Source organism: Eschrichtius robustus, chromosome 13 (genome assembly GCF_028021215.1).
Source record: "Eschrichtius robustus isolate mEscRob2 chromosome 13, mEscRob2.pri, whole genome shotgun sequence".
In the NCBI taxonomy this organism is placed as follows: Eukaryota; Metazoa; Chordata; class Mammalia; order Artiodactyla; family Eschrichtiidae; genus Eschrichtius; species Eschrichtius robustus.
Genome location: NC_090836.1, coordinates 3,425,596 through 3,437,845, shown reverse-complemented (window position 1 = coordinate 3,437,845; position 12,250 = coordinate 3,425,596). Strand labels below are relative to the sequence as shown.

Below are 12,250 nucleotides of genomic sequence, written 5' to 3'. Positions count from 1 at the left end.
TGGTGCACAGGCTTAGTTGCTCCATGGCATGTGAGATCTTCCCGGACCAGGGCTCGAACCCGCGTCCCCTGCACTGGCAGGCAGATTCTTTTTTTTTTTTTTTTTTTTTAACATTTTTTTTTAAAGAAATCCTATCTATCTATCTATCTATCTATTTATTTATTTATTTATTTATGAATGACTGTGTTGAGTCTTTGTTTCTGTGCCACGGCTTTCTCTAGTTGCGGCAACTGGGGACCACTCTTCATCACGGTGCGCGGGCCTCTCACCGTCGCGGCCTCTCTTGTTGCGGAGCACAGGCTCCAGACGCGCAGGCTCAGTAATTGTGGCTCACGGGCCCAGTCGCTCCGTGGCATGTGGGATCTTCCCAGACCAGGGCTCGAACCCTTGTCCCCCGCATTGGCAGGCAGATTCTCAACCACTGCGCCACCAGGGAAGCCTGGCAGGCAGATTCTTAACCACTGCACCACCAGGGAAGTCCCATGATGAATGAATTTTAAAGGTACATGAAAAACATCCCTCTTACTTATGATTTAATGTAATACTCTAATTCATCATCCCTTGATTTGACTTTGAAGTAGGTAAAAGATATTATCATCCCCATTTTATAGCTGTATGACTATGGAAAATAATTAATAAAATTTTAAAGAATAACCTGTTACCTTGCCTAATTATGAGAAATAATTTCAACAGTGGTTACTGTAAGCCTAAAATGATTTTTTTAAAGGAAAAAACTGTTACTCTTTTTTAGTTTTAAGCCTCAGGTGAACCTTTCACAGATTTAATAAACTAGAACCTACACTACTGGCTGAACACATACCGTAGTCTACTATCAGAAAGGTAAATCTCTTAGAGGCACAATCAATCCAGTTGCTGGGATGATAGAGGCTTCTGCTCTGTTCTTTTGTTTTCTCATTTATTTTCCTCTGTCAGTTATGTGTTTAATTGGGACAAAGTTTCAAACTATACTGTAGTATTGGTTATATCATATAACAGACCTTTAGTCTGTTTGCTGGCCAGAAATAGTCTGAGATTATTATTCTATATGAGAAAAGCTGGCAGCGATGATTTTTAAACACATTCTCAAATTTGAACTCACTGCACTGTTCTTTTTTTTATCAAAATGCATTTGAGAGCCAAATGATTAATAATCTTAGCACCTCCAAGGTGGCATATCGTCCCATTACACATTCAACTATATTTTTCTAACCAGATCTCTTGCACTTGTCAATCAAAATTTATTTTATTATATACTTCTGATAAAGTTTTTGTGGCAACTCCCTATTACAATTGCCAGAAAATCTTGGACTCAACAAACAATAAGTTTTGTTTCATCTACAAAGAATGATGTTCTGTTTGCTACATAATCTTGGCTACCATTGTTCCTACTTTGATACATCAATTTGCTGTTAGCTGTTGAATACTGCTTTGACCCTTGAAGGATGTGAGGGTTAGGGGTGCCGAACCTCCTCAAGTCAAAAATCAGTCCAAAATCTGAATATAACCTTACAGCCGACCCTCTGTATCTGAGGTTCCCCATCCTAGGATTCAACTGACCAACCAACCACAGATCATGTAGTACTGCAGTACATATTTATTGAAAAAAATCTGCAAGTGGACCCACTCAGTTCAAACCCATGTTGTTCAAGGGTCAACTGTATATTCTTGCCTTACCTGATCAGCTTAAATTGACTCTGATCCAAATTGCAAATAGCCCCTCAGTTTTGTCATCTGTAAATATTTACTAGGCGCCTACTGTGTACTAATTTTGTACATACAAGGGACTGAGCAACAAGAACGGACAATTGCTCCACTTCAAAATGGGCATTCATAATCTGTTACAGAAAAACTTTATAACCTTTTTGGAGGGAAATTTAGCAGCCTTAACCAAAATTTAAACTCTGCATCTCCAAACATACTATATTTACAAAATACTAGGCCAAACATACAAAGATACATGTAACAAGGATTACTGTCTGTTTTCAATAGGAAAAAACTGAACATAATATTCATGCCTGTCAACAGGTGAGCAATTAATAAGATATATTTATGAAAAATGATACTTTGTGGTCATTAAAAAGAATAAGGTGAGTCTAAAGTACTGAGTTGTAAAAGCAATCTATGACACTTTGGTTTAAAAAATAGGCTCAGGCGGAGACACGGCGTGAGGAGCCCTCGGCGACTCCAGTCCAGTCTCGGCGCGGGGTACCCTGGAGGCGGGCCGAAGGCTGGCCGAGGACTGTGCCCACCGCTGGCGCGGGGAGGAGAGCGAGAACCGCCTGAGCCGGGTGTACCTTTCGTGCCCTGCGTTCCCAGCCTGGCCCTCAGTCCACGGCGCTGAAAGAGGGGCAGGGGATCAGAGGTGGCAGGGAGATCCAGGTGAAGTAGGTTTCTCTGCAGATCCAGCGCCGTTAAACCCTGCCAATGCACACTTTTTAAAACACGAAGAAATTAAGGCTTAAGGGACTAGAGTCACCTGCAACAAGTGGATGGATTCGAAAAGCCCAAGCTCCTTCTAGAACAGTATCCAACCAGGCCGCGCATTGCCGCATGTATGCTCTACACAATTCATAACACACATGATGACATTGAAAATAAAGTGATTACAGATCTAGGATGTGGCTGTGGAGTGCTTAGCATTGGAACTGCAATGCTGGGAGCAGGGTTGTGTGTTGGATTTGACATAGATGAAGATGCACTGGAAATATTTAATAGGAATGTAGAAGAGTCTGAGTTAACAAATGTTGACATGGTTCAGTGTGATGTGTGCTCATTATCTAACAGAATGTCCAAGTCATTTGATACAGTAATTATGAATCCTCCCTTTGGGACCAAAAATAATAAAGGGACAGATATGGCCTTTCTGAAGACTGCTTTGGAAATGGCAAGAACAGCAGTATATTCTTTACACAAATCCTCAAATAGAGAACATATTCAAAAGAAAGCTGCAGAACGGAAAATCAAGATAGATATTATTGCAGAGCTACAATATGACCTGCTGGCATCATACAAGTTTCATAAAAGAAAATCAGTGGACGTTGAAGTGAACTTAATTCGGTTTTCTTTTTAAAAGCCTCCAAAGACAAAAGCAGCTTAAAATCTAATTTAAATGAATAAAAAATGTTTACTAAAAAAAAAAAAAAAAAAAAAAAAAAGGCTCAGAACAGTTTTTTCAACAAACGGTTCTAGGGCAACTGGATATCCACATGCAGAAGGATGAATCTGGACCTCTACTTCACAGCATACATAAAAATTAACTCAAAATGGATCAAAGACCTAAATATAAGAGCTACAACTTTGAAACCCTTAGAAGAAAACACAGGAGTAAATCTTTGTAGGCTTGGGCTAGGCACTGACTTCTTAGACACAACACCAAAAGCAAAAGGAATAAAGAAAAAAATTAACTAATTGGACTACACGTACATCAAAATAAAAAATATTCTCATGTCAAATGACACTATCAGCAATTGAAAATACTATCTATAGATGAGATAATATTTGCAAAACGTTTATCTGATAGGCACTCGCATACAGAATATATATAGAACTCTTATAATTAAGTAATAAAAAGACAAATAACCCAATTAAAAATGGGCAAAGTAGGGCTGCCCTGGTGGCGCAGTGGTTGAGAATCTGCCTGCTAATGCAGGGGACACGGGTTCGAGCCCTGGTCTGGGAAGATCCCACATGCCGCGGAGCAACTAGGCCCGTGAGCCACAACTACTGAGCCTGCGCGTCTAGAGCCTGTGCTCCGCAACAAGAGAGGCCGTGATAGTGAGAGGCCCGCGCACCGCGATGAAGAGTGGCCCCCGCTCGCCGCAACTAGAGAAAGCCCTCGCACAGAAACGAAGACCCAACACAGCCAAAACTAAATATAAAAATAAATAAATAAATAAAAGATTACTATTAATTTTTTTAAAAAATGGGCGAAGTAAATGAATAAACATTTCTCTAAAGATATAGGAGTGACCAATAAGCACATGAAAAAAATGCTTCATATTATTCATCGTTAGGGAAACAAATCAAAACCACAATGAGATGCTATTTCACATCCACTAGGACAACAATAATGAAAAAGACAGACAATAACAAGTATTGGTGAGGATGCAGAGAAACTAGAGTCCACATACATTGTTGGTGGTCCCATACACTGCCGCAGCCATTCTGGAAAGCAGTCTGATAGTTCCTCAAGCTGTAAAACAGTCACCACATGACCCAACAACCCTACTTGGATATATACGAAAGAGAAGTGAGAATATATGTTCTCACGAAGACTTGGACACGAGTGGTCATATAGCAGTATTACTCGTTATAGCCAAAAAGTGGAAACAACTCAAACGCCCATCAATTACTGAATGGATAAACAAGACGTGGTGTAACCATACAAGAGAATATTATTCAGCAATAAAAAGGAATGAAGTACTGATATATGCAGCACATAATAACAAGAATGAACCACAGAAACATTTTGCTAAGTCACAGAATCCAGTCACAAAATACCACGTATCATACAAATCCACTTATATGAAATGTCCAGAATAGGCAAATCCGTAGAGGCAGAAAGTAGATTAGTGGCTGTCTTGGGCTAGGAGTAGGGGAGGGGGACAAGGGAGTGACTGTAAATGGGCAGGTTTCTTTGGTGGGGGTGTGTGTATGATGGGAATGTTCTAAGATTAGATTTTGGTAATAGTTGCAAAACTCTGCAAATACGCTAAGAACTACTGAATTGCATACTTAAAATGGGTGTATTTTTCAGTATGTAAATTATACCTCAATATAGCTATTAAAAATAAGGTACAGTGTATATACTGTATTTTCAGTATATAAAGATTATATTTTTCTAAGTGGGGAAAAAAAAAAAAAGATGTGTGTGATGTCCACAGGCACAGAACTCCAGGATATACACAAACTGTTAACAAGTCGCCTCAAAGGTAGGGTATCAGAAAAACCTTCTTTTCCAAACCAGACATTTTTGAGAGTAAAAGAGTATGAGTAATTATACATTTATAATTATAAACGTAATTAGTAATTACAACAGCAGCTGTAAATCAGAGAGGCAAGGGTAGTGAAACAGGAAAGCTTCCCATACCCCACATTTTACTTTTGTGATTTCACAGAACCAGTCACCAATCATTACTTCCCTCCAACTTATGGACATATAAATAGCCTTTAAAGTCTAATTTTATATCTAATAATCTATTATTGGCACACTGATGTTTATGTGGGTTTGTTCAGGCAATATTTCCATCAAAGTGCCTCTAACTGCCGAAGAGAGTTATTTCATGGGGACAGGAGGGGAAGTACAGCCCAAAGAAACCATCTACAATACTCTATCTTTAGAACCTCAAGTTTTACCCTGAAAATTAATTTAACTTTGCATTCTGCATTACATTATTACTGGCTCTATTTTAACAAAAACCCCACTTCTTTCTTGTAATACTATTCATAATATGAATAAATATGACCTTCCAGGAAGAAACATCCTTATCTTGTGACTCAGCACAGGGGTCTGCAAACTACAGCCTCTGGGCCAAATTCGGCCCACTGTTTATCTCCGTATTGCCCTAAGCTAAGAATGGTTTTTTCATTTTTAAAAGGTTAAAATCAGAATAATAATATTTTATGACATGCACAAGTTATATCAAATTCGATTTTACTGTCTGTAGCTAAAGCCTTACTGAAACAGCCACGCTCTTTCATTTACTGCACATTCCTTTATGTATTCCCTCCGGCTGCTTTTACCCTAGAACAGCAAAGCTGAGTAGCTGGGACAGAGACCATACGGCCCACGAAGTACAAAATATTTAGCATTTGGTTCCTTACAGGATAGGTTTGCTGACCCCTGGCGCAGACCAAACGAAAGGGTCAAATTCCCCATTTAGGGAAGCACGGGTCTGTGGGTAGAGTGGTTTCTAACACAACTTAACCTCATCTACAAAATGAGGATAATTGAGCACTAAATCAGAAAGTTACTGTAAAGATTAAATGAGATTTAGCCCATATAAGCACTCAATAAATGCAACGACTGCTATCATATAAGATTTTTGCTCTACAACTTTTTTTTTTTTTTTTTTTAGCCACACTGCATGGCATGCAGGATCTTAGTTCCCTGACCAGGGATCGAACCAGTGTCCCCTGCTGTGAAAGCGCAGAGTCTTAACCACTGCACCGCTGGGGAAGTCCCTACATTACAACTTTTTTAAGCCTACAAACAAATGTATTACCTTAATCCTGTCTTCACTGACAGGACTTTAATAATTTCACCATGATATTACCACCTTTTTAAAACTTCTTCATAGCCTTTCTAATGCTGGAAACCTAAACATTTCTAGATTTCTCCTTGTATTAAATAAATCTTCAAAAATTTGAATTTTTATTGATATTGAAACATTAATACGTTGTCACATTGCCATGTGCAGTACAGTTCCATTTAGTAAATATCTACTGCATGCCACAAACTACATTAAATACTCTACATACCATCTCATCTAATTCTCACAATAAACCTACAATCCCATTTCACAGAGGTATCAAACTCAGAGAGGAAGCTATCTGCTCAAGGTCAGACAGCAGATGAGTGAAAGAGCTAGAATTCAACCACAAGTCCCAGTGCCACCTGCCTCAGCCTGCAGACCTGCACCTCTGGACCACAAATATTCAAGTGGTCAGCAGAGAGTCCGGGATTTCATTATTATGGTATTTCAGTAAGTCTCCCAAGAATCTTTTCAGTCAAAATGCCAGGTCACTGGTATTTTTAGGCAGCAGAATTTCGAAGCTAGTGAATGGATTTTGAAGAAGCCCTTGGGAGCAGTTGATTACAGTATAAATACTATTGGAAAAGAGTCATCAGATTTCATTGTGTCCGAACTGATTACAGTGTCAGGCAGTTGGGTCGATACCTAATAATAAAGTAATTTTCTCTACGTCAACTGACAAATAGATTCACCTTGTCCAAATCCCAAATGTCAATACAGGAGGCCATATTTTCACATGCACTGAGACCTAAGAGCACATCTAGCTGGAACAAAACACTGCTTCTGGGAAAAGGCACATAAAGATCAATTAGAACTGCCAGAAAGACTCCTTAGAAATCTAACCTCCCTCATCAGAAGAGAACTGTTAATATTCTAGGCTCAACTGTCTTCTACTTGAATGACTGCCACAATCTGGAACTAACTTAATTGAAGCTAGAGAATGAAGATCCACTTCCGAAGAGGCCCATTTAGTAGAGACAATCAGAGAGAAGGGAGAATTGCTTGTGGAGAGAGAGGCAATGAGAAGGAACACTTGGCAACCGACCAGATGATTCACTTGGCCCCAGAGAATGCAGCAAGGAAAACTGCTTTACATGAAGCCCTCTCCATTTTGCATGTCCCACAGAGCAAAAGTAAAAAGCATTCTTTTAAGCGAGCCAAACAGAAAGGTTATTTAAAATGAATGACTTGATCCAGAAGTTCAAGAACCCATTTACTCTTTTTCTTTTTTTTCCTTTTTGGCTGTGTTGGGTCTTCATTGCTGCGCGTGGGCTTTCTCTAGCTGCGGCGAGTGAGGGCTACTCTTCGTTGCAGTGCGCAGGCTTCTCAGTGCGGTGGCTTCTCATGTTGCGGGCTCTAGGCGCGTGGGCTCAGTAGTTGTGGCACACGGGCTTAGTTGCTCCGCGGCATGTGGGATCTTCCCGGACCAGGGCTCAAACCTGTGTCCCCTGCATTAGCAGGCGGATTTTTAACCACTGAACCACCAGGGAAGTCCCCACATTTATTCTTTAAAGATTTTAAAAAGGACATTACTCAGAATCACAGCACACTCCACCTTTTGCTGGATTCTCCTTTCCTCAGGGGTTATAGTTTCTCTGCAGTAATGTTACTTATTTCCCTTCTCTCTTGTGTAAAGATGAAAGTACGTTTTTTTGCCTAACAACACCAAATAAATATTTCCACTCCCATTCCATTGGATGAAATTAATACTCATTTGTACTTTGCTAAAATGTCCAATTTCTTCAACTGTTTGCCCTAAAAATAATTACTAGGATGTAATCAGTATCAGTTGTTATCATTTATGTGCACAAATGGCATCCAGAAATTATCTGGAACACATATTTTGATAATAACTGAGAAAAAGAAGAGAGGAGACTAGAAGTCAAAAGCCCAGTTTTACTTCTAGATTTTAGTTTTGATTACATCATTTACTTGTCTTGTAACTTAGCTATATCACACCCTTTCCGAGCCTTAATTTCCCTATCTATAAAACAAAGATAACGACAGTGGCCGTGCTGTCTTCAGAGTTGTGAAGCTCAAAAGAGATCATGTACGTGAAAGCTCTATGAACACTGCAAAGGATACACAAATGTAAGCCATCATTATTGATCGTTTTATCTTGACAGAGCTTCCCTTTTTAAAAGCACAGCTTGCCAACTTTACTCAGTCTAAACATCTCCTTCTACTTTGCCCCGGGCTTATATGACATAAATTGCCGTAACAAAATTACTCTGAATTTCAATAGGAAAACAAGTCAACCCTCTATAAACTTGCTTCATTCTAAAACCTAAAATCAAAGGCAAACTATGTATTTATTGACATTTCTTCCAGCAAATCTAAGAAGCAATGATTTATTTTTCAGGAAACTTGTCTGAAAAATAATTCTTGTTTTCTTCCTACAAGCCTTATTTTCTATACATTAATTATCACAGAAAAAAAAAACCTGAAGGAACTATAGTTTATAGTCTAAAAATATATCTTGCCCATGACGAATGCAGATATCAGAGTTCAGATTATTGTATTCTACCCTAAAACTCAAAATCATCACGTTTTTAGAACAGGAAAGGAAAATGAAGAGATTACTTAATATACAGAATACCTTTGGAAGATCCCCCTAAGCAACCTGCCAATGAATGAACTAAGTGACACAAAGACAATGAGAAAAGAAGACATACTTTTCACTGAATATCATTTTGTACCTTTTGAAATCTGAGCTATGTGCACTTAAAAATTGTATGTTATTTTATTAATTCAGTATAAATCATGGAGGGAATCCGAAGAAGCCCTATTATTCCAGAGGAGAAAACTGGAGCCAAAGAAGTAGATGAGTGCTTCAACATCGCACTGCTGGACAGTGGAAAAGCTGGGACGAGAGCTCAGGAACCCAGTGGAAGCCTCCAGCGCTTCCCCATCGCCACAATGCCTTGTGGTAAAACAGCAAGGGCCACCTGATAAACAACTAAAGTACTAATGCAATCCCTTTCAGAACTGTGGCCTTCCAGGGGTCCTCGTGACTTCTATGATACAACGATAATCATTAATGTTGTCACAGAAGTTCTAAAGCAAAGGGTCAGAGATGACAATCCTCATTATCAAGACTCATAACAAGTACTAAGAGTTAATAAAGACAACACGGCCATCGGAATGTGGACAGTGTGTCTCTCCTCTCAGGCATCAGCAGATTCAAGCTCTAACCAGGACAGGAAAATGGTGCAGCCTTTACTAACAGTAAGAAAGTCTGATGAGGCAGCACAGATTTAGTACAAAGAGCTTCTTCCCAGTGAACTGACTCAGAGGAAGTAAAAGCAGACCACAGGAAATTTTAGTTTGAAAGAAGCCTTAACAATTCCACTGAGAACTACTCTTGAATAGAACTAAGGATTATCAAGGCCCCTTCTAGTCCTAAAATCCTCAAACATGGAAAAGCAAGGCAGCTTCAGCTCCTCTTCTGAGTAACTCAAGCATACTTTTCCTCTTGGTAAGAAGAAATGTTAACTTTTTCTTTCAGTGGGCACAAAGGCAGGGAAAACAGCAGCATTTCCATAGGAAAGAATAAGAGAAGCCAGAAATGAAAACTATTCCAAAGAACGTCTGAGTCTGTCTGCTTGGAAAGGAAATTTATTACAGGGATTCTTCTTTCCTTCCTAAGTCTCTATGTAGCCTTCGTATTTGCAGAAATGCATGCATGTTAAGACATTATTAGGCTTTTACTGTAGTTTTTGATATCTGCCAAACATACTGTAGTCACGTATTACTTAATCTAAGTATTTTTAAGCACTGGGTAAGTCTGTTTGCCAACAATTAGTTCATCTGATGAAGCCTTTGAAAAAGAGAGAACTTGAGAGAGGATAACAAGCCTGGCCAAGACATAACCTCCAGCCATCACCGCTGTTTGTATTTCTGAAGAAAAATCATAGCATACGGACAAACCATACACTAGGACTTTCGCAGTGAACTCTGGGTCACAAGGTCACATCACGTGGAGAAGTCTCTCTCATCACATCTTCAATCCTGTATCAGGAACAAAAGGCCAGAGAGGCTCAAGTTCCAGCACTAGCCGATCACTGTCATCTCCAGGGGAATCTACAATACAAACACCTAACCTCAGCCAAGGATCTGAGAGTGCTGTTTCAAATTCCATCTCCAATTTCCACTAAATATTTCAGATACAGGAAGAATGTTCGAAGTAGTGTTTGTTCACAATTTTTCTACTTTGTTGAAAATAACTCTGCCTCATGGGAAAGCAGTCTCATCATTCAAAGAAGAAAAAAAAAAGTCACAGGAAACCTGAAAGTCAGATGTTATCCTTCACACTGAAAGGTACTAATACCAAAAACGCTATCCATGTATTTCATCAAAAACATCCTAAACACACAACCTGAAGCCAAGAAAGTCAGAGACATTAATCCCACTCCCTCTTGGCAACAAGTCAGTTAACCAGTGACAGAACCTACAGCAGAAGAAACACTTGGTGACTCACACATTCCCCTTTGAGGTCCATTTTAAAATTAAAGAGCTGGTTTCTTTGGGAAGAAAAAGAGGGACAAACTTTAAAATTATCCATTGAAACTTCAGGTCCAAAAACTTAAAAACCTCTTTGCCTCCTGGTCTCAATTTCAAAGTCAATTCCACTTTTCTTTCCAAAAATCATGAGTCACACCATACATCTGGTAGCCGGGAAATTGACTGCCTTAAATTCATTCACTTAAGATTGACCGAATGCCCACAAGTGAGCAAGCACCATCCGAATTCAACGAGGATGCTGAATTTTAATGGGATCTCCTCCTGGCGCCTCCATATTTATAACTGGAAACGCAGATTCTTCTTCTGTTGACTTCAGGGAAAACAAAACAAAACAAAACAAAAAGCAGTAAACCAACTTCACAGAGCGCTGCTCTCACGTAAATAAAACCCGATGAAAGAGAAAAAGGGGTCTTGTCCGCGGCAAGGCCACCTGGGCGACAAGCTTTTGAGTGGTTTTCAGCTGCTGACCCGCGACCAGGCGGTACCGGGCAGCAGGCGGGCGTGGGCGGCGTGGGCGGCGTGGGCGGGCTCGGGTCCAGGCGAAACCGTGATTCCACCCCGCCCGCCCGCATCCACGCTTCGGGATCCCGGCCGAACCTACCGGCCCGGCCCGGCCCGGCCCGGCCCGCGCTGACCCCTCCGGAGCACCGGCCCTGGGGCGGGATGCCGCCGCCACCACGGCCGCTCCGCTGGCCCCCGGAACCACCCCGCACCCCCGGCCCAGGCGGAGCAGCCCCTGACGGACGCGTTCCATTCCGCACTCCGCCCCCCCTCGTCTCCCGCCGCCCAGCCTCCCGCACTCCCCACGGCCCCCAGCCCGGACCGCCACGGCCCCCTTCAGCCTCCGCTCCTGACCTGTCCCCGCGGGGCCCCGGGCGGCGGCGCGACGCCTCCATCCCGCCGCCCTGAGAGCAGCAACCTCGTCCACACCCGCGCGGCGGGCGCCGGGGGCCAGCCTGGCGCAGCGGCCCAGCCCCGCAACCGCACCTCGCACTGTCGCCGCCGCCCATTGGCCGCCGCGCTCCCGCCGCTCCGCACCCATTGGTCCGCGCGCCCGCTGCTCCCCACCGCCCCCGCGGGTGGGTTGCTAGGGGCGGTGGCGGCGCCGCGGGAGGGTTGCTACGGACGGGTTGCTGCGCGCTGGTTGCTACGCGCAGCTGGGTTGGAGGAGCCGCCCAGCCCCCAGTAACCGCCGCGCGCCCAGGCAGCCCTCACCCAGCGGTCCATACCCGGAGGCCCCCCCAGGGCGCTTCCTGGGGGCCGCCCCCTCCCGACCCCGAGGCCTTCCCGGAACCACACTTGCTCGCCCCGGCAGTCCTTCCCAACCAAGTGCGTCTGCGCCCCCTCCCCTAGTCCAGCCCAAGCTTTTAGGGCGTCCCCGGACCTGTCCTGCACACCCGCCTGACGATCTTTTCCGTCTACCGCCCTCGGAAGCCTACCGGCCGTCTTCGAGCATCAGTATCCCATAAAGA

General features: G+C 42.4%; 1 protein-coding gene and 1 pseudogene across 3 annotated transcripts in view; one reads left to right on the top strand and one right to left on the bottom strand.

Annotated features, from left to right (window-relative positions):
- The window catches only part of TULP3 (TUB like protein 3), a 51,934-nt gene extending 40,114 nt beyond the window's left edge, over window positions 1-11,820 (bottom strand). For 2 of the 3 annotated variants that reach the window (XM_068562161.1, XM_068562164.1), the window contains exon 1: window positions 11,634-11,750. In XM_068562161.1, coding sequence (XP_068418262.1) covers window positions 11,634-11,674 — 41 coding nt within the window. In that variant the 5' untranslated portion in view covers window positions 11,675-11,750. Of the gene's footprint in view, window positions 1-11,063; window positions 11,089-11,633 lie in introns of all 3 variants that reach the window. The other variant, XM_068562165.1, reaches the window with a different exon arrangement.
- Window positions 2,012-3,070, top strand: LOC137775123 (rRNA N6-adenosine-methyltransferase METTL5 pseudogene; annotated as a pseudogene).
- Window positions 11,821-12,250: the final 430 nt, after the last annotated feature.